The sequence below is a fragment of the Lates calcarifer genome, linkage group LG9 (assembly GCF_001640805.2).
Source record: "Lates calcarifer isolate ASB-BC8 linkage group LG9, TLL_Latcal_v3, whole genome shotgun sequence".
Classification (NCBI taxonomy): Eukaryota; Metazoa; Chordata; class Actinopteri; family Centropomidae; genus Lates; species Lates calcarifer.
The window spans coordinates 7,509,045-7,532,835 of record NC_066841.1 but is presented as its reverse complement, the minus strand read 5'-3'; the positions used below and the strand labels follow the sequence as shown (position 1 = coordinate 7,532,835).

The 23,791-nt window shown below is 39.6% G+C and overlaps 1 protein-coding gene across 1 annotated transcript in view; it reads right to left on the bottom strand.

Moving 5' to 3' along the window:
* mmp17a (matrix metallopeptidase 17a) overlaps window positions 1-22,166 on the bottom strand; it is a 58,225-nt gene extending 36,059 nt beyond the window's left edge. The window contains exons 1-3 of the mRNA XM_018680671.2: window positions 21,535-22,166; window positions 1,059-1,191; window positions 761-896 (exon numbers count right to left, since the gene is read on the bottom strand). Coding sequence (XP_018536187.2) covers window positions 761-896; window positions 1,059-1,191; window positions 21,535-21,642 — 377 coding nt within the window. The 5' untranslated portion in view covers window positions 21,643-22,166. The remainder of the gene's footprint in view (window positions 1-760; window positions 897-1,058; window positions 1,192-21,534) is intronic.
* Window positions 22,167-23,791: the final 1,625 nt, after the last annotated feature.

Genomic DNA, 23,791 nt, shown 5'->3' with positions numbered 1-23,791 from the left:
AGTATTCCTTTAATTACAGTAGAACTGCATGGATGTAAACCGCTTAATGTCCTGTTAGTGGATCTAATATCTTTCTGCACCTTGCTGTAATGCTAAGGGGATTTTGGCAAGTAGACAACTTCTAATCGCTAAAAACAACATTTTATTTTGTATGTTTAATGAGGTATCTATGTCCTGAGGAATCTGTATATTTCCAAAAGGACAGATGTGTTTATTGCTTATTAAAGGTTTCTCTAATCAGCTTGCCACTTTTACAAAATACCCTTCCTCTGAGCCAGAATTGATCAGGTGAGCAAAACTTTTCCAGCTAGAGGAAGAGTCCTCTAATCTAATCTGTGGAAGGATGCACAGATGGAGGGGAAATGGTGGGATTTCTCACTTCTAGCTAACGGCAGAGCACTGATGTGACTTCACTGATTCTGACTGTGCAGACCTGCACTTGGCTCAGATGAACTGATCTCACCTGAAACAACTTCAGACAGTCAGTACTTATATAACTTATGTAACTATTAACCCAAACATTTGACCTAATGCTAATCTTAATTTAACTTAATTTGTAACACTACCCTTTGCCTTAAGAGTGATGCTAGGACAACTAGTGAATATCTATACCTTTCAAACATTTAAACTTATACTTAAACTATTAGACTTTGCAGTAACACCAAACAAAGCGGCGACCCCGTTTTCAAATTTTGTTATTCTAAATTACAGAATTACAATGCAAAGTGTCCAGTAGACCATATATCTCATTGTTTCCTACCTCCAGGATAGATGCCTCTTATTCCATTTGTTCTGAGGAGTGAGGCTCCGTTTCCTGCGACCCATTGTCCCCTCAGCCTCAGACACATCTGGCAGAGAACATCTGGGTGTATTCATTAGCCCCAGTGTGGCTTGGTCTAAAGAGGAAAAGAGAGAGGAGTGGCTGATCATGTCAGAGAGGTGCTGATTCAACTCTATGGAAATGTCTTGGGTTGTAAGGTTATAGTTCCTCCATATATTTTGCCTCCATCCAGCCATACTCTTCCACATGATCCACCCAAACAAACACAGCCACATACCCAAGACTCCGGTCTCCTTCAGCCCTCCAAACTTCTGCATGGCTTTGATGGCCTTGGTCAGAGCCTCCTTGGTCTGAAGCTGACCAGTCACTGGGTCAGGGGGCGGGAGGTAGCCAAACCTGCTCAGCCAGTCCTGGAGGGGAAATAGTAGACACAGAGTTCAAGAGTCATCCCAGGCATTTCAAAGACTCCAAGTATCTGCTGCTGCTGAGAAGGTCTGACACCTGTTCCTGTTTACTGTCTGTGGATTCTCTGTACACATACATGCGTTCAAGTTCTGTGTCCCTTAATTACTGTACCTAAGACATTATTTCATGTGTGTGGGTTTATGTACTGTATATGTCTGTGCAAACAACCTATACACAGATGATTAAAAAGACAGAGACGGACAGAAGTAGATAGTCTCTGATTAAAAACGAATGAATGCTCTTTCTCAGGCACCACAATCATTGCTATGCTATATTAAAAACCCCTAAGATGGAACACTGTTAAAAATATTTGGGAAACACTGTCTTCCCAAACATTAGGCCGTGGGGACGCCCCCTCCTCTCATTTCTTTTTATACCTCACACTCTTGCTCTTTTCATCTTTCTCCTCTGCAGTTATGCCAGAGCCGCACATGGTGAGGGACATTTAAATCTCTATCTGCAAGGCACGGAGGGTTGCTGATGGAGCTTAACAGTTTCATCAGAAACAGACGATCAAATGAAAGACACAGACATGTATTTAATGTTTTTTTCATGACCAAATCTTGATATAATCTTAATAATCTTGATATTTTAAACAAATGCCTTCAAGATATTACTGTTAGTCTTAAAATGATGATAATATAGATTTTATTTCATATATAAGATCAATTTAAAGGATGATATGGATGAGACAGCCCAGTAAAAATAGTGTGTAAACCATGTGTATATAAAGGGTAGTACTGCAACCCCATTTCCATTTGAAACCAGTGAAGTTGCTGTCAATCAAAGCAGCCCAGCTGAATGCATTGATTGGTTTTGGAGCGTATAAGGTCTGACTGATGGAAGCTGCAACTTGAGCACTGCTCTTTTCCTCTTTCTTCCTTTCTTTTTTTCTGGCCTTTCTCCCCTGAGGTCTGTCTTTGCCTTGTTTCTCTCTTTCTCTCTTCCCTTCAGTCTGTCTCAGCTGCACTGAAGCCTCCCCCTCCCTCATGATCTGACAGCCAATAAAAGATGGCAGATTTTAAATAGGTTTTTGATCAGCACTCATCAGAGGTGAGCGACACCGATCGATGGCAAGGCATCCCTCCTGTATTGACAAAGCTGGGAAAATCCCATTAAGTGAATGACTTAGCTTAGTGAAGCTCCCTGCTGGCTGATATTTGCCTCCTCATGCTTGGCTTTAGCCATCCCTGCAGAGGGTCTGGGGAAAGTGTACAGGGGAATTGAATTGACCCTTAGCAATGCTGGGGAGGACGAGGAACAACAATTTCCCGAAAGAGCTTCAAACTGTAATGCCAGTGGTAAGTGCAAGAGGTCACAGAATTTAAAAGATAGCAGGGAAGTAAAATTGACTCTGTGACTCAACAAAGAACACAAGTGAAGACACTTTTCCAATGATGTTATTACAGAGAATTGCTGAATAAAACTGTCTAGTGAAATTCAAAAATGCAGGTCTTATTTTTGTTTTGTTCATTGCTAAAAAGAAGTCAGTTGGGGTAAAGAAACATGCATGAAAACGATTACATGTTTTGGAGTATGTAATGTGTTCAGTGAAAAGCGAAAAGTGATACAATTGAGCATACTACTCCACAAACTAGACACTATGCATCATAAATTAGATTTTGATTTTTTTTGCGTGTGCTGTTCATGGACATTATTCCCCCACAATGCAATGCACAAAGGAACTGGAGGAACTGCTCCTGGCGGGAAAAAAATGAAATAAATTGTGAATAGGGGCGAGACAGCTTCAGAAAAATCTTGCAGAACAAACAAGCAAACAAAAACAAATAAGAGAAAAAAAAATGAAGGCTATGTGCACAGCATGTGCTTCCAAGGCTACGTTTTAGTATTATTTCCAGTGTGTATTGCTCTGTATTTTTGTATCTACTGTATATTGATTGTCTGACATGGTCAAGCCTATTTTGTACACCTGTGTGCCATTGCTAATAACTGCACCAACTGTGGGCAAGCATAAAAGCTTTTGTGCTAACAGAAGATCCTTGATTATATTTCTGTGGTGTACATGTGTGAACTTTGACTTCTGATGTCACACGTATTGTATAATTTCCATCCATCCATCCACCCATTATCTGTAATGCTTATCCTTTAAGGGTCACGGTGAGCTGGAGCCTATCCCAGCTGACATTTGGCACGAGGTGGGGTGCACCCTGGACAGATCGCCAGTCCATCGTAGGGCCAGCACATACAGACAAACAACCAATCAGACTCATATTCACATCTACGGGCAGTTTAGAGTCGCCAGTTAACCTAACAGGCATGTCTTTGGACTGTGAGAGGAAGCCAGAGTACCTGGAGAGAACCCCATGCAGGTACAGGGAGAAGATGCAAAACCTGAAACCTTCTTTCTGTGAGGCAACAGTGCTAACCACTGCTGTATAATTTCCTTTCAGTATAAAATAGTAATAGTGCTAGTAGTTATCATGACACATAAAAAGCATGGCTATGGAGATGAAAATGAGCTCCAAGTTATAGCAAACCCAGCATTTTCTTTAAATCAAAATAAGCGTGAGTATGTTTATCTGTATGTATTGTGGGAATGTGGATGCATCCATACAGCCAAGAGGAGGTTTAAGTTCTTCTTCTCTGTAAGCACGGTGTGCCAGTGATGGATTACACAACCGCAACTCCCTGTTTTCACACACTGCCCATAAACTCACTACATCAAACTTTTTTGTGGAGCCAGCAGCTAATTTAAACCCTGACACTGTAGCTCATGGAGGGGGAAAAAAGCTGTAAAACCTGCCAACGAGTTCAGTAACATGCTGAACACTGCTAAATTATATACAGGGATGTCCCTGTGTTTAGGTGAGATTTGGTGTAGGTTTAAAAGGTTGTTCAAGAGTTATCCACGTTCAAACAGAGAAACAGAGGAACAAAAAAATCAAAGAGTTCTGAATAAGGAGAACAATAAAGTCAAGGGCACTTACAGTAAAATGGCAGCATTTCACACTCTCACAGACAATAAATTTTGAAATCTGTATCTCAGTTTTAAACAGCCAAAAAATAACCATGCTTTTCTGCTGGGGTCTTCACCCTTGAAATAAAGATAAGAGAAATAAACGAGTGCTGTGTGGGAAAAACAAAAGGAATAAATAGAAAAACACAGAGTCATGCCTGTACAACAAATTCAGCTTCTGCAAATCTCTGATTAACAAGAAGAGGACAGACACAGATGATTAACTCTACTTTAATCTTTAATCACTCATTAATATATACAAGGTTAAGCACAGAAACAAACACACCCACACCCACATAGTGTATGTGGGTGTGTGTGTGTACATTTATATATATATATATATATATATATATGTACACACCGTGCTGCATCCCAAATGAGAAGCCTTTTTTGAAGCCTTTGATGCCACTGCAGTAACTTGTTTGACTCTACAATTGCAGCTGTGTTTTCATTGCTGTGTTGCTTTCTGTATAAAATACGAATGTAGACTCTTACTTTTCTTGTGCAGTCTTGTAAAGCGGAACTAAAGAACATCTCGAGTGGCACAGAGTAAAGTTCAACTACAGCTTCAAGCGACAAAAAAGCAAAAAAAAAAAAGTAAGTGAGATTCTTTTTTATTTTTCTGTTTTTACATTAGTTTATTCAGAAAGAAACCAGTATGTGAGGGAAAGACAGAGGAACAGACAAATAAAAGTTTTCTGTCAGAATAAAACCAGATTTTATGGTCATCTGAAGAAAACTACCAAAGAGATACAATTCACTTTAACTTGAGTCTCACTTATTTTAAGTCTACTGCCTAGTTTGGTTGTCATGTGTTGATAGACAGTCAAGTTTGATAGAGACTTAATAACAAGAAAAGTTGTTACTTTTGACAAAAAATGTTATAATGCTATATCAAAGTGCATGTAGAACAAATTTATGCTGAGCGTTTTATTCAGTTTGCACTTCAAATCTCTGTATGATTGGGACCCAATTTAATAAAGCAGCATCTTATCACACAATAGAGCTTAGTTCAGCGCTGGGATTTGCCTAAGATCAGCCAAGCTCAGAAAAGAACATTTAAAATATCTAAATGTAGTGATCCTGAAATAGAAATCAATGAAATAAATGAAATAACACTGAAAAACGCTATGGCTGAACTTAAGAAAAGTTAATTGCAAATGGCATCCATTTCTCATAAAATCAGTAATTACCTGTTTTTACAGAGTGATTTGTAAACCTAATGCAATCGGACTCATGAATTAAATGAACCTGTGAAATAAAAAGAGATGGATTGCAATCTAGATCAGTGGATGTCAGAATACAATTCTGGTTAAATGAGCACACAGTTACAACTTCTCGTCCTCCCTGTTATTGAAAATTACAAATGGTCAGAAATGGCAGTCATTTATTCTCAAATTTACCTCTATTTGTTTGTACAATCCTTCTTAAATGGACAGAAATCAATGCAAACAAGCTGCACTTCAGACAACAGATAACTGGTGAGTAGTACACAGGATAGTGATGCACTTAAATGATACCTATAAGTTCTATTCTACTGACAACATTCAATGGAAAGAACCACAGCAGGTTCCACACAATAAAAACCAACAAAACTTTCTTCTCGTCTTCCATGAAGTCACAGCACCGGCTGTTAATATAGCTGCAGTCCAGCTGCCCTGTAGCTGGTATTCAGTGACTTCTGCAGGGCAAATGCTTACTGACGTGAGGGCTTGACCTCATGTCCCAACTAAGGCCCAGGGGGTCCTTACCACTTAGCTTTACTTGCTGCTCAAATGACCAGACCAGTGCTGGTATATTATCTTTCAGTTTTGATCTGTGTGTTAAAGTTGCCTCAAAAGAAAAATGTTCAGATGGAATTTAATCATTTAGTTAGTTTTGAAGAAATCATGTTCCATTTTGTTTGTTGGTTTGAAGCAATACTGTTTGTGCAGTAATCCAAATGAAGCACAATTTTTAAAAATGTTTACAATTATGTTACGGCACCTAAAGGCATTTGATTAAAGAAATAGGTCAGCATTTAGATTAGGGTTTGATGTTGGGAAGGAATTGAGGTCTTTGTTAAAGATAAGACAGTTATGAGGCATGCAAGTTAGACCTGAGAGGTGACAACTACTCTCATTATTTTCATGTTATTATCATTCATCAAATGTGTCCTAAAATCCAGGGCATTAGAACACTGTGTAGCCCACTGTTCCAGCTTATTTTTGATTACTGTTATCCTGTGAACTCCACATATTTACAAAATGCTGTTTCCTAAGTGAAAACCACAACACATCTATGTAATTGAAGTGTGTAATTTCAGGCAGTAAGTTTGGTGTTATAGAAAAGTTTTAAGGAAATACACATATCTTATGATTATTGCTTATTTAGTCTTAGACTGTTAAAGAGAATTACTTATAATTTTCTATTAAGTTTTGAGCCTTTAAGTCTCCCTATCAGTTTTTTTTCCCCCAGATTACTCATTCATCAATTCTTTTTACAGTCCTTTTTGAGAAAAATGTCATTGGTGATGCAGTCCCTCCAGTGCTCTGCCAAATGACACACTCATGTTTTCTTTTCTCTTTGAGCTGTTTTGTTTGAATACTGGCAGCTGTGTAGCATTTAATCAATCTGAACAACACTTTTCCTCTCTGTCAATAAGCTGTCATTTATCATTTGCTGTATACTTCGTGGGAGACGGGGCTGCACTGATGCACTTCTCTGTGGTACAATTAGACAGCCTCCTAAACCAAACTTGTCTGTTGATGTACCACCTACTGCAACAGCAATCAATTTTCCTCAGCATGTAACCCTGACAGATTCAGCTCACTGTCTCAAAAACAAGAGAGAAAAAAAATTGTGATAGGAAGATGCTGTTCATAATGCACTGACCGACTCTCAATGATGTGTAACCCTACATTAGGTAGACATGAAGTATGGAGAGAAACTGTGTACTATATGGAAACAATTCTACCAACACACCACATCACACAACCAACCTTGCAATTGTGGTTGTAAAGCATGTGCAGCAGTATATTTAAGATAGTTGATTATATATTTCTATCCCACTAGAGAACAGTACCTTTTTCTACATGATTCAGTTCATTAACACAAGTATGCAAACATACACACTCATGCACTGATTCAACAGCTCATGCATTCACATGCCACAGACACACATTCGAATCTTTTATTTTTATCTACATTGGGACCATTAGTACACCAAGGACATAACACACACACCCTGCCTTTCACTTTCTCACACATACACACACAATTGAGGTGTGGAGTGGGTATTATATGGTCTGAGCTACACCCAGTCCATGCTATAGTATCTGGATGTGAAGGATAATTTATCTCCCTAATCTGGTCACTGTAATCTTTTAATACAGTGAGGTCTGGAGTAGAAAAGAAGCTACAAATTCATAAAAAAAACACAGACAGAAAGAGAGTAGGGCCTATATATAGGCTTTTAAGACCATTTAGTACTGAGATAAAGTAGACCTACATCTTTCCTCAACTCATTGGAGTTTATGATATTTATAGTCTGGTATGGCACTTATAGTATGCTATGGTATGGTATATTAATAGTATTTAAGTATAGAGCTTGTTGGAGATGGGAGGCATAGCTGTCTGACACAGAAAATGACGTGGACTTCTCCTAAGTAAATAATCTTTCAAATTACTTGTTTCTCACTGGCTGAGCCCTGGATGGAGCAAACTACGGGAGAGAACCACTCACTACCTTCCTGCAACAGAGCAGCTTGTCATTTTGAAGAAGAAAGCCAAACTTCATGTGTGCGGGACATTGATTAATGTGAAGCGTTGCTGAATTGCAAATGCATCAGTTATCAGTGTAGCATTTGAAATAGGAGAGTTGGAGATGGAGAAGCAACTGTGTGTGTGTGGGTGAGAGAGTTTGAGGAGGGATAGGATAGTGTTTGGTTATGTATGATTTGCTGATGAAAAGAAATCTGTCTGTATTGATTTTACACTCAACCGAAAAAAACAACAACAACAAAACAAACCAAAAAAAAAAAAAAAAAAAAACAGCTGGAAGGAACAGAGGGGGCCCATGTCCTCCAGTCTACTGATATATTTCATAGTCCACAATAAGCCATTTTTTTTCTGGATCTTCATCCACATTAAGCTGCCATTTTCTCACCCAAAAGTGAAACCCTACCAAAACTGTCTCCAGAGTGGATAAATCTTAAAATGCTGCCTTGGCGTTTCACTGTCTGACAACAGGAGAGGAAAAATATGTAAATGAAACTAACTAAATCACAAGTTCAGCACACAGAGTCCAGAAAGTGGCAGAGCAGACATTTAATGGGCTGAATTCTTAAAGTAAACGCTGTCTTTCTGTCCTTACCAAACATTGGCTGTGATGCACATGGTGTTTGCCAACAGAGGAGAGGACAGCTAGCAGTTAGCTCACTTAATGTTGACATTGCACGGTGCTAAAAGGTAAAAATATGTGACACATTATCTTCCTACCAACTTTACTGTAACTTCCCTTAAGGCAAGACTCTCAGGTCAGAGGTTGCTTGTTATTTTTCTTGTGTTCCATCACCAGGTTTTGTACAATTTTACGCCACCAGACACACACACACACACACACACACACACACATAATGAATTCTGTGACTACGGTGTAACCACAGCAACATTTCTCAAAAGCAGAGCATGAAAAAAAAAACACGTGACCTCCTCTGTCCCACAATACCTCCCTGTTTAGCCCTGATGAACAGCTGCTGAATCCCTTCATCTTTGGCCCTGCTGACAGGAAATGAGTCACAGAGAGACATTTAACCCTGCAACCTCTGTGACTCTCAAAGGGTCATGAAGTAGCGCAGTCCATTATAGTGTTTACATTGTTCCTTACTACCTCGAGCACGGGGTCAGATCTGTGGCCGACCTCTTGGACTTTTAGAGAAAGTGAAGCAGCTCAACAACAGAAAGTAAGTTTGAAAAGTGAAAAACTGACTAGTGCAACATTGAAAGGTTTGAGATGCCATCATGTAAGTCCATTAATCAATGCCAATTAAGGATGAAGCTTTCCCTTGCCTCTCGGGTGCTTTGAAGACTTTTGTTTCCACTCATGGACACAAGCGGAGGAGCCTTTCAGAGCAAAGAATGTTACATTTGTTATACTGTTCCACACAGTGTACTGACGTTGCAAGCCTTGCAATCGTTCTCATTTTCCCTTTTAGAAGAGAAAATGCCTTGAGAATGAGAACTTTATCCCTGTCTACTATCTATCTCAACAGATTGTGCTTCTTAAATACCAAGTATTTTCCCAAAATCAGGTGTTAGAAAGAGGAGGTCATCTTATAATGATCAGGGCTGTCTTATACTGGGGCTAATATTATGTTGGCCCTGAGAGCTTGATGTAATGCAACTAAAAGTTCCAATCTACACAACAAGGAAACAATATTCTTTTAATAAGAATGGAGGGTATCATAGGCTGTACTGGTTGTAAAACTCCTTAATGAAAATTTGTGATTTGCGATATTGGATCATATAAATAAAATTGACTTGACCTGATTTTACTTGACATTTCCAACTTCACTACTGATCAAAAGAATCTAGCTAGTATTGTGGTATGGGTGAGTGGTACGATCTCTAAATGCAGATAAAGATCAGACAAAAATCAAACAAGAAACAGCTTTGACTGACACAGAGAGCAAAGTTTTTTTCTTTTCAGTTCTGTTAAAAGAAAAATCCATTGTCATTTAAATGACATATAAACCAATAAACACACATCACACAGATGTAAATGTCTCACATCAAGCAATCCTCTGCCTCTTATGTCGCTCTGCACCGAGGAGATTTCTCTCAACCGAATTTCATCAGAGCACCCATGGGCGTTTGCATTGGTGTCGTTGCATAGATGTTATCATTATTCAAAGCAGTTGTAGCAGCTTCCCATTTTATATCACCAGCTTATTCAGGGAGAGATGGTTTACTTAAAGTATTACACTGGGATGATGTAGGATCCAAGGAATGAAAGCTTGCTCAAGTGTGTTTGACCGAGAAGCTCCTGAAACCATTCCAACGGCACATCTTCAGCGTAAACACAATTTACCGAAGAAATGAAGGACTTAGTCTCATTTGTGCAAACAGATAAGATCAAAGAGGGAGAATATAGGGGAATAGAAAGAGAGGGAAATTGGGGGTGACATGCAGCCTGAATGACACGTTTAATCGAACAGAAAATTGAGGCTGGATTGCCATGCGGGCGGTAAAAGAGTGAGGATTAATCCGTGCCTAGAAATCATCTGTCTACTCTGATGCAATTCCCTCACCTTTCCTGTCACGGCTTTAAACTGAACATGACCTCTCTCTCTCTCTCACTCTCTCTCCTGGTGTATATGTCTCCTTGTGTGTGTTCAGGGGTTTAGAGCTTGTTTGAAATCCTCTAAGTGGGGCTTAATTTCTAAAAAGCTATGTCACAACAAGCAACTCAAAGAGAATCATTATTAATGCTTATTAAGAATCTATATAAATAAATACAATCTAAAAATGGCCTGGAATTACTTTATAAGACTTGGCAAAAGGTTTAGAGATATCAGGTTTTTGAATTAAAATAAGTATTTATCCATTTTGGTTGGTCATTTGTGTTAAAGAGTATAAAAAATGCTAAAACTGTGCTTTAATCTACTGAGAAATAAGGTATAAATAGAGAACTGCAATAAGTAAAGAACAGAACCTTTACAACATACAGCTGAAAAGCAGGAAATCACAGAGACACTATATATAGAACCTCATGTATCAAGAGCTACACTCAGGTCAGCCGGCAAGACCACTCAAATTGAATCAGAGTTGGTCGTGAGTACAGGATCATTGAACAATTTTGTGTGTTGTTTTGGCAACCGTGACCAAAACCTCACCTTAGAAAGGGCAAAACAACATGCTCAACTCTAAATCTTAGAAGTTATTTGCTGCTCACTCAAAATAAATACAAAATACGCAGAGAAGTCTGAACTCACATACGTCACCCATAGGCCTAATCATATACCCACAGTAGAGGAGATCCATTTTCAGTTGTCTAATCAACATGCAGAGATCAGGATGCTCTTCTGCAGTTGTTTAAGGGCACTAGACTGGAGAATTTGTGCCACCAGCCATTTATCTTGTTATGTCCAACTCCTAATATTCTCATAATGGTAATGAATGAGAACACACATTAATTTGTAACATTCTTTGCCAATTTTCTGGAAAATGTGCTTACATTTTGGACTACATTGTGATGGAAACTTGGTCAAGTCAGTAATACCTGACATGCCTCTCTTTAATGTAATCTAATATCATAGTGTGCTGCTAAAGGAAATCTCTCAGCTCTGTTCCTAATGTTACTTTTGTAGTCTGTAGTCAAAGTATGTAACTTTTAGCTTTCTAATACGATTCACATATTGGCAGGTCATTGCCTCGTGTATACAATGGTGTTTAAAATGTGCTGGATAGCAGCTCTAGCCTTGTTTTTATTTTGTGGAAAGTCAATACTACATAGTCCTTACATTTGCTTATTACTACAACTAGATAGTTTTGGCAGCAGCAGTCATTTGTGCCTCCATTATTGATTCTGGCTACTGCCTCAGTTACTTATTGAAATCATATGTCATGATTTTTGAGTAATTAACTTGCCAATAAAAAAATTCTTCCATTTGAAATTAAGAGAGAATATATGGGGGTATGAGGTAGTTTGTATCATAGTTAAATACCTCTCATCTGGCAATCAAACAAAAACTGTATTTCATCAGAATGATATGTAGAGTGGAAGTAGTTCATCAGATCATTTATGTTTACTCAAAGTTTTTCTCTTCACTTTCTATCACCAGAGGCATATTTTTTGCAAGACAACTTCTTCAACTGTAATCAGCAGTGAACAATGTCTTAATGCAGCAGGAAACAACTTTTGGGTGCATGGAAGCATAAAATCCAGCTGAGGCCAGTTTAAAACACTTGCTTCTTGTCTGGGTATTATTCACTGAACATTATGAAAACCTAAAACAATGAGCCTTATGTTACTGAATGGACCTACATACTCACCACGACTTTCTTTGTATACCTCAAATTATCCTGGCCCAGTTGATATATTTAGCACGATTTGTGAATATATTATATAATACTTCCAGGGGATCCACAATGGACTTGGCTCATGGTATAATAGATATGTGACAAAGCTCTAACAAGTAGGCGTGAGAGAAAATACAGTATACATAAGCTTAAGCTCTTTGAGTGGACACCAAAGAACAAATAATCAACAGAGTGGAAGGAATCGAACTCTTTTTTGCTTCCTGCTCACCTAAGTAGTCTTTTCATTTATTCCAATGATAGCAGCACTAAGCCTCATCTCAACCCGGCTACCATGTTACTAAAGAGGATCTTTTCAGTGAGGCAAAAAGAGTTGAGGAGAATACTGGTGTCAGCTAGTTACAGCCTTTTTCTCAGCAGGGTTTCTGGTGCAAAATATCTTAACCTAACGTCTCGAAACTATGCTTGAGCTATTCATGTATAAAAAAAGATGTCATCTCTAAAATAAAAGTTTTAAGGTCCCAAAAAGTCTGCTGACAAGCACATAGATGGTGAAATTTGCAGAATCTGGTCGTGTTTCATAGATGTATTCAGTAAGGGGATTTATTTACAATTAGAATGATTTAGAATCTAACTGTTTTCCTCAGATTGTATATAGTGAGCAGGAAAGACAGATCGATGGAGAGAAGCATGGCATACAATAAAAGACATCAGTTTAGATTCCAACTATTCTACAAGCAGATGGCACACCCGCCACCCGGCTGAAAAACTCAATCACTTCGCTTCAGGAAGTATTTTGCCCTGCTGCAGATACAGAGTGTTTATAATGGGACACAAGTCTGACTTCATGAAAGTATATGGCACATTCTGATGGATGTACTCATTCTGACACCCAGTTTCAATTCAGGGTCGAGGTGTGAATGTCATTTTCCTATACACTTGTGAGGAAAATCTTTGCTAATTTGCATGTTTGTGTGTGTGAGAGCGTGACAACGGGGATTAAAAAATGTGACTGTAAGTGAATCATTTAATCCCTGGCTTAGGAGCAGCTGGTTGTACACAGAGCTGAGACTCAACTCCTGTCTGTTCCTGGAGGCAACAACAAGGAAGGAAGGTGGAGAGACAAGGGGTGTTAAGAGAAAGAGGTAGAGAAACAGAAAAAGGGAGAGAATGCAAAGAGGAAATAACAAAGAGAAAAAGAAACAGCGAGAGATGAAAGACAAGAGAAAGAAGAAACTGTGTTGATGCTCAGAGGAAAACAGAATGCAGAAAGTCAGAAACAGACAAAATAGAGCAAGAAGGTTAAGGAGAGGTTATTGGGAGAAATCAGGTTGAAGATGGACTTTGCAGAACATATTGTCACATCCAGCAAAAAGCTTAATCAAGCAGTTTAAGTGCAGGTTTATGTGTGAACTCTGCAAGCTCACATCTCCACATCAACCCTGACTTATCTGTTCCTTCTGGTGTGTTTAATAGCACCACTAACAAGGATTTCACAAGAGAATTAGATGCACAAAACACCTGAATCAGCAAATATAAAAATATTATAATGCTTCTATTGCTACAGGGTTTATGAGTAAAATATTAAAAAGGCACACCTACATATTGTTTGGGAATGGTGCTAGACATTTTCTGACTTTTCCCTCTTATGTTTTGTTTTTAGAGACCATGTTCACCACTTTGCTGAGACTGATCACTCATCTCTATTTCTGAGAGGTCAATAACATGTACCAATGACCTCCCTGTGTATGTTCAAGTCCTAAATTTCAGTTGCAAATTAGATTAATGGCAGGCGACAAAGGATACGCAGTGCACAAGTTAACCTGCGTATCATTGCAGGATACAAGGGATACATCCTCACTAATGACTCAAAGCCACAGAAACCAAAGTGAAACTATTATCTATTAGAGGTCTCTTATAGACAAAAAGTGTATCTTCATCAAACCTTTTTTTTTATGTCAGGACATGAATCATAGATGGATGAGTTGTAAATTTTGTGACTGAATGCAAAAGGACTTTGTCAGCAAGAGATTAAAGATAAACAAACCCATGGGGCCAATTAGAACAACCCCCTGTAACTGGGGCTTAATTTAACAGGCACAAGTTTCAGTGGCTCCACTGAGGGGAAAAAGCCCCCAACCCTTCTTTGAAGTTCCTCTCTCTGTGGGCAATAATGTGGCATGGCACCCAGCCAAAGCCCACAGACACAAGGATTGAATAAAGCTTGCCCAGTGTCTCTTGATAGGGAGGATAAAGGAGAAGGCTGTAAAGTTAAATACAAAATACATGCAAACATAAACACATGTGAAAGCTCTCAACTATCACAAAGTCGATCTTTATTTGTTAATAAAAGATCATGTTCAGAATCAACTTTCTTGTGGGTCCAACGAGAGTGTTCTCAAATTTCCAACCATTTTTATGTGAACAAATGTCCTTAATTGTCTGAGAAACATTACATTGGGGTTTGAGGAACCCTTCCTAAACTGGAGGCTGGAAATGATTCACCACCCTGAATGCAACTTGCCTTTCTGTTCTTCCTTATCAAGTCAGTCAACATCATATATAGACTGCGGTTAATCTCTGTGGCCTTTACAAATGTTAATTAAAGCCATTCTACAGAAACCAGGGACAGTATACATGATAAAATTATATAATATTATTCTATTTGCTCAGACTGCAAAGCTTATTTTTCTCAGGTATTAGAGATGGTATCTACCTCTGTAACTTTCTGTAAAAGTTCAAACCTGTTGGCGGGAGCACATACAGAGCATGTATTTATGGATTGTCCTTGTATGGAGTTCATAAAAGCTGCCCACGAAAGCCATGAAATAGCTGCCATGTGCTACTATAGCAATCCTTACAAAGAAGACAATGTCTCCCCAGTGTTAGCTGAGGAATGTTGGCAACTGGCATGTCTACAGTAAAGTATGCACATGCAAAAATACACACACACGCATGTACACACTAGCATGTGCCTCTATGTGTTTGACTCTATTTTTAAACTACAACCTAAAAGAGCATGGCCCTATTCTTAACATTAACCCAACTGCAAGCTTAAACCTGGTCTTGATCGCAATTCACACAATCATATAAACTGCAATTCACACAATCACAAGTTCCACTTGAAATTCTACAGACTGTTAGTGGATCATTATGTTGACTTGATAGGAAGTTGAGTATCAACACTGGACCAAAAAAAAAAAAAAAGTGGGTCTAATTGCCACTGATAGTTGGATGGAGTAGCTTATCTCTGCCACCCACTCAATCTCTCTTGGTCTTCCTCCCCCCTCCTGTCTAATTCTCTTCATTTCACTTGGACCTTCAGAGAAATGGGATCACGAGCATGCAACGGTCTTGAAGTTGACTCCAAAGATGATAAGCAATCATCCTCATCCATTCCCTTTTCCTTCCCCCTCTACTCCACTGTGACTTGTTAAGAAATGACAAATGCTAATGAGAGACAACATATGAGATCACCAGTGTTGCAGTGACGCACACACACACACACACACACGCAATCATGCATAGACACATTTTATAGCGGCACACAAAGAAGAAGAAACTGACTTGCGCACACACACAAACCGCATTTATTATAATTCTGCCAATTTCTGCAAGCAATTTCAGAGTAACTTTGTTGTTGCTTTTGGGTTTTCTTGATCGTGCTATTAAAGCCGTCTATTGGCAGTTCAGTTGGCAGAGCTATAGATTATTTTAGGCTTCAGCATGCGAGCCAGCACAACACCAGAAACCACTGTAATTACAAGATTTAGTCGGTCCTTTGAATAGCAGTGGCAACCAAAACCTTGATCTGGTCGAAGACAACGAGGAGGGGCGGGGCTCCTCAGAGGTTAAAATAGAAACTGTCCACATGGAGTTGATTTGAGGTTTTCTATATGGGGAGCCCTAGAGTGGGCCTGCACAAGTAATAAAGTCGCTTCAAGCCAGCGGAAAAAGACTATCGCGTGCGGTTCTGTTGTGGAAAACAACACTCACTTGCCCACGATATTAAATCCATCACCAGTGTCAAATCAAACAAAAATAGACAGGGTAGAACTACTGTGTTGTGACTACAAATGGCTGTTTTAGATATCCACACTTTCCTCTTGGAGTGAAAAGCAAATAAACTGATAATTATGCAGAGTTGTTGAGACACAGCAATAGTGTTCCACAAATCAGTTCAGTCATTTTTACTATTTCATAAAGTCACACAGCAGAGACAGACTGAATTACTCGGAAATGCACATGCAATACATGAACAAATTTCCCCAGAGCACCAATTTAGCCAGATTCAGTGACAGACAGGGATTCACCACTTAGATCAAAGCGAAGACCAGAAACAGATGCAGTTCTAAATCCATGACATGCTACTTAAAGTGTTCTTATTAACCTCAAAGCTTTCCTGTCCATAATATCAACTTTAAGTCATGTATTCATCCAAATTTACCTGCTGTTGTCACTGACAGAAAACACTGTGGAAAGGCGTTACAACTGCCACACATCAGCCCCACGCCGCTATGCTACACTGGCACCCAGTAAACTGTCGGCGGCCCTTAAGATCCTTGTTGAGTTGGCCTGTAACGATATTATTAACTCTGACAATCTCCTCAGAAACTTGCAAGTCCCTGGAGAACTTTTACACTCCGCAAAGCTGCGATGACAGATTCAATAGGAGTGGATTGAAGGACTGGTCGGTTTCTTCAGTATCTCCCTCTTCCTGAGAAGCTGAGAACGTGCTATGTATTATGTGCTGAACTGTCTTCTTTTGCTCTGTGTCAATCATTACACAATGATATATGTTATGATATGTTCTACTGTGTAGTCATTTCCCATTTGACATCCCTAAGAAAAAAAAAAAAGAAAAAAGTGTCTTTACCCTGGATGTAAGCCCCATGACTCGGTGCCACAGACAGAAAAGTCACACAGCTTGATGAAATGGGACAGTGGTGCTAAATGTATCCAAACGGTCTAGTATGACAAAGAGGGGAAATGTGTGTTAACTTGTTTGCTTTTACACCTGCTAGGGGCAGTTAAGTAAGAATATCTTGCAGCTATGACACTCAAAAGCCCTGAATCACTATGCTGATACATGTGAGAAGAACTGTTCTAGAGTATCCCCTTCCTTTTCATTCAAAAGCTGGTTCTTTTCTCAACTCTGTCTGGCTGATTACTTATTTCAGTGCAACAACCCCCCCCTTTACTTTCTCTGCATCCAGTTTTCTGTTTGAGCCCCCTCTATCCCCGAGCCTCCGGGTGCAATCAGAAGAATCATGATGTACTGGTAGAGGAAAAAGCTTCCTATCTGGACTGGAAGAAGAAAATTGAAGGAAGGAGACTGAAAGACTGAGGGGACAGAATATGATACTGGTAAAATGTGCACTCATGAGAGGCAAGAGAGGGCTAATGAGGGGTGGTGGTAGCGGAGCCGGGCAGGCTAGTTGCATGAGAACTCGGTATTATGAGGTCTAGTGAGGAGGGAGAGTGGTGGAAGTAGGTGGAGGAGGGTGGCGTCTACCAGGGTTTTTTTTTTTTCCCTCGCTTCTATTCAGTGAACACAAGACCAGATGGTATTCTCATTGAAGAAATTATAAAGCAAAATGAGAATTAGAAGCAGACTGGCAGGGTGTGGTTATCCCATCAGGCACACACCGCTCATTCATTTGGTTTTATTTCTTACAGCGTGTAAAACATGACAGAAATTTAATTTTCCTCATTGAAAAAGATTAAATGCTACACAGACATTCTTCAAGGTCACTTCCTACAAGATTAAATGGTAATTGAGGTACTTTTATCAGCAGCCAATCTGGTCACCTCACTCTATCTTACAACAGCTGCTAAAGCAAGTACAGCACTGCTTCAGAAGGCAAATAGTCCCTTAAGGAGCTCAGTCATTCTGTACTAACTGCAGAAAACAGCCATCAGGAGTAAAATGATACAATAAGCGGAAAACATAGTGCAGATTACATTGTAGCTGTTACGTAGAAGCTCCCTGAAATGCTTAAATTGCTAATTGGAGGGCTAGATAACAGCAAAGCTGAAAACTTGATGCCTCAGAGCTGTGCCTAAGTTCGTGGTTCAGTTAATTACAGTCACAGTGTACAGTGGTTACGAAAGGGACAGATACATTCAGAGCTCAAGCTCCACTAAAAGCCAAGTAATGCAGCGCAGTGGCTCTGAAGTCTAATGGGACTGGAGCAGCAGCAGGACTGGAAATCAAGACACGGTTCTGTGGGTAGATGGTTGTTTTTGTGGATCAAGTCCCAAATGTGGAGCAGTTATGAATACAACTGGGCTGAGATGGGAGAACCCGCTCAGTCCCTCCACAACCAATTATCCACCTGCTCTCAACAGCTGAGAGAAATTGCATCAATGCAGGAAAAGTCTTATTTAAAAGTCAATCAGGTGGTCACAGGGGACAAGGGTGCTCATCTGTCTGTCTGCCTGTCTAGCTTCCATGGTCATCCTACTGTATACCCCCTCCACACCAAACCAGCAACCAGAGAAAAATCTGTCTGCCTTTGGTGAGACCATTTATTATACTTGAGTGTGTGTCCCCATTCGCTCCAATTATCACCTTTTTCAGTAGTCGATATATCATTTGAGTCATTTTTCAAGCAAAAATAGCTGGTCTAAGCTCCTCTAGTGTCTCTAGAATTTATTATTTTCTCTGTGTTATATCATTGTAAATGGAATATTTTGGGTTTGGGGCTGTTGGTTGGACAAAACAAGAGATTTGAAGACTTCACCTTGGGTTCTGTGTGATGAGATTTCACATCCAATGTGACCAGCTGATTATTTGAGAAAATAATTAGCAGATTAATCATTAATGAAAATCATCATTAGTTCCAGCCCTGCCTCTAACCATTGAATTCCATTCCTCTCAACTGCAAAGATATTCAGACAATACCAGGCCAGATTTGTAGGTCAAAAGATATCTACACAACTATATATAGTTGATAAGTTGAATTTATAAACCCAGATAGTATTTACAAATCTGTCCATTTCAACCTTAGACCAAGAAAAGAAATCCTCTATACTTAAACCTGCATTAAGCTATAATGTGGATATTAACACAGGCTCAGATGATTTCCAATAATAAGAAAGGTTTGCTTGCTCAGCCAATCTTATTGAGAATAAGGATTCAGCTCTCTGCAGCTTTAAGCCGCTTTCAGCCCATTGTTTTGGTTTTGGTTTGTAGGTTCATAAAAAAACACTGTGGGCAGCTGCTCCCAGCACATGAGCTCATACAAACCAGTTGTGCAGTATGAAATGGTGGAGGGCTGAAATAAACACATGGCTAATGAGAAGAGTTGAACATCTAACAGGCTGTAAACCCAGATAAGTTTTTATAGATAGTTGGAGAAACAAACCATAAATAAAACAGCAATGAATTTTTCACTTGAGATTGGATAAGTGGTGAGAAACAGAATTCCAGTGATGCCCACATTGCTCTGTTTCTACTGCATGTGTGAGACACCAAGTGTTTGCTCACACACTAAAACAGATCTCGATAAGGGATGATATAGTATCAAGGCGGCTTTAAGGATTGCCCGACCAAACACCAGATCATTTGCATCCATCTACCCAACACGTTGTCTCTCTAGTGTAAAAACAAGGATAAAACAAGTTTTAATGATGAGAAAATGAAATGTAACAACTATATTTAGCCATTACAAGGTAGAAGTGCGGCCATGGATCTGTGTTTGAACAATGACAAACTTGTATTTGAACAACCATGCAATAATCCTGCTGTACACTACACCAGCTCCCCCAGAGATGTGTCCTTTCACCTCCTCATCTTGTCTGCACATCCAAAACCTCTACCTGATGGCATTTGCAGATGACTCAGTGCACTTAGATTCCCTACACAATACCATGTGACTGCAATAAATTCAGGGACAATTTGTGTCTGCAGCTAAATGTATCTAAAACCAGAGAGATGAGTAGTTGTCTCCAGGCAGCACACATCCACAGGGAGAAAAAAGAGGTGGTCCAGCAATACAAATACCTCAGCAATATCTTTGATAAAAAAGTTCATCCTCAAGCTTCAGTACCAATAAAAAAGGAGAAGAAAAACTAAACAAACAAGACAGCAGATGACAGATGGAAAGAGAGAGAGATGATGCAAGGACAGAGAAGTTGGATGAGCAGCAGTGTAACATGAATCTATCAGGGCATTGATGAGTGATTATGAATGATGCAGCTTAGAAATAAATAAGGAGACAAATTGCAAGCAAATGAGGAATTTATGTTGATACTATGGCCATTAACGCAAACAATTAATTAGAATGTTGTCTCTGGAGTTACTAATTAGCAGACACTTGTTTTATCTGCAGGTGCTCTGCTCATTAAACTCCAAATATGAAGCAAAGGAGTATGGTGGGTCTAACCTATTGAAGAAAACATTATATAATAGCTTCAATTTGCTCAGATTATATAATGGCTTCAATTTGCTCAGATACAATTCTTTGGGAGGGTTGGGCTGATTCTAGTTGGCTTAAAACTGCCAAAAAGCATCCATACACAAAACTAATGAGGTGAATATTAAAACAACTTACTAATCTGTTCCATATTTTCACAATTACTACTGGATGAAACTACTAACTAATTTGCAGCTTGCACCACAGAATGTGTTAATATGTTGTCTTTTTAATTGTCCAAAATTGCCCGTTTAATTGGCTCATGAAGATCTGCTGCTGTCACACCGGGTCTCATTACAAGCAACCCTTATTTTAAACCCAGTTACTGTTTAAACTTGGCAACAGATGACATATTGGAGCAGTCCTTTACAGGCATGACTGAGAAAAGGAAATAGCCAGTAATGTCTTATAGCTTGGATTGTCACTATGCTGGAAGTGAGCTTCTTGCCATTCATCAGTGCAGCATATATACTATGTCAGCATGCTGTGGAGGAGGTCGATATTCCGCCAAGGCAAATACATTTACATTTATTTATTGCAAGCCATTACAGGGATCCTGATTTCCTCTTTGGAGAACAGGCTCCTATTTGATTTTCCATCACATATACAGCCCGCAATGCCAAGCTCACTCGTGCATTGGACTGCTGCGAGGTGTTAAAATTCAAGTCAAGTATGGAGAGACGACAGCGTTTGCCTCACCGACATCCAAAAGTAGGGTAAACTGCGCTGTGTGATAGACGGGGTATGGATTAGGAAAGCATCACCGCGTCCAATTGTAATATCAAGTGAAACAACTTCCCACCCACCACGTCCAAAAGTGATATTAAGTAGTAAAACTTACTACCCCCGTTTAGAAAAGGTGGAAAACTTACCACCCCCATGTCCAGCTGCTCGGTAGTCAGAGAAGGAGCCGCTCCAGTCACAGGTAAAAACCACAGTATCTGCACCAACAGCAGCATCTCCGGAGAAATATTCCTCATCCACTTGTGAAGAACCAGGAGAAATCATGATGCCCTACGACAGGCTGATCCTGCAGGGTTCAAACACCGACCCCGACAGCCGCATCCACGGGATAAATCACACGCCGACACTCCTGTAAAATTTGCCCGAATAAGTCTACCTCACTGTTGAGCGCAAACACATAAAACACATTAAAACCTGCGGCGGAATGGGCGGATTTACAAGTTTGTTTTCAACAATTCGGCACGTGTAACTATCGCCTAAGTGGTCATAAGCAATAGGAAAAGATATGTATATTCTTGATCCTATGTCAAGTCCATCAGACGTGGTATCCCTGCAGCAGGCAGCGCGAGCTCCCCTCCTGATCGAGCAGTGGAAAATGAAAGCAGCTGCGTGCGGTTTTGTCCCGAGCAGCAGCAGCAGCAGCAGCAGAGACCACTCGCTCGTTGACGCACACACGGTGAGATAGGATGAGTATTTGGCCCGAAGGGTTCAGGGAAAAGGAGGAAGGGAGAGGGGAGGGGAGTTCAGCGCCTTTTTAAGCCCCACTTGGACACTTTTGAATTCATGACGCGCGCCGTGCGTAATTTGAGAGTCTCAAGGGTTAAGACCAAAGACATAAAGCACAATTTGTCAGCGTTGCTCTATTATCGTTAAGTGAGAAATATGTCAGTGTTAAGTGGGTAGGACTCGCCTTGGAATGAATCCAGTTTTGAACTATAGTAGCATGAATATGATTTTATCTTTACCTTTAGCCTAACAAAGAGAGAAGTTACAAAAATTCATCTGAATAAATGAATATTTTTCTATAACAAAAGGGGCATTTTCATGACTTGCTGCAGGCAGTCAGGTTATTTGCCTCTGATCACGACCTTGATACTGATTATTATCATCATCACAAGTTCCACTTCTCATGTTTTTGTGGTTTTTGTGTGAGTCTAAGTGAGTTTAAAGAGTAGTTGGTCAGTTGGTCCACACTGAAATATCTCATCAACTACAAGATGGATTCCCATGAAAGTTTATATAGATATTCATGGTCTCCAGAGGACAAATCATTCTGACTTTGGTGATCCCCTGACTTTTCCTGATTTGGCACAGTCTAATTGTCGCTTTCATAATGAACCAAAATATTTTTAGACTTCTTACAGAGTGTCCCATACATTGATTTATTTGTGACAGCCTGCTGTAATATCAATACTGACTGCCACATATCGATTTTTATTTCTATTTTTTTACTATTACAAATGGGTAAAATCTTATTTCATTGTACAGCTGCACAACACACTGAGTTGCTCAGCCCCTCCTTGTCCCACTCTCTCTCTTTCTCTGTCTCCCTAACAAACACATTGACAATGGACCAGTGTGTTATAGTTGGGACTGGCTAAAAACAAAAGTGCATTTGGTCTCTGCAAACGGAAATGATGCACATGCTTATTTGCATATAGAGCGGGGAAGTGAGATCTGATCACAAAAGGTCACTTGAGACGCATTTGGAGACCCATTATAATGCAAAATGTGAACCGATAGAGCTGCCCACTTGTGATTGGATCATCCAAGTCACATGTTAGTGCCAGGTATGAACACAATGGAGCCTCACAGAGCCACTGTGGCCTACAAGACAGGGCTTCAAGATCAGAGTGTTTTTCACAGTGGGAAAATGCAGCAGTGACACATCTGTAATATGAAAGAGGGCATTCAATCTAAAGCCACAATCATGTAAAATCTTCACATGGCCACAGGTAAATAAAATTAAAGGGATCCACTTTGAGGTGTGACAGGCCTGTATTCAGACACATACGTGTGTACAAGTATTATTTTTATTCTGCAGAACATCCTTGGTCCAAGCTGAGAAAGGGTTCTAATAGCAATGGCTAGAAAGAATGGAGCAAAGGCAGTGAGAGGGGGATGAAGAAAAAAGGGTAAGTCATTTTTCAGTCTTGAAACTTTGAATGCAGCCTCCAGTGAACTGACTGTCACTGTTGCTCTTTCACTGCATCATCAGTGAGAAATCTCAAACTAGATCACAGCAAAAGGTCATTCAGTTATTTTCCCTCCAAACCTCAGTTAATCAATATCATATATACATCCTTTATCATCTTTCTGCCCTTTAAGAACATGTAAAGATGTCAGTAAAAATCATTTTAAGGAAGGTAGGGACAAATGTTGCTT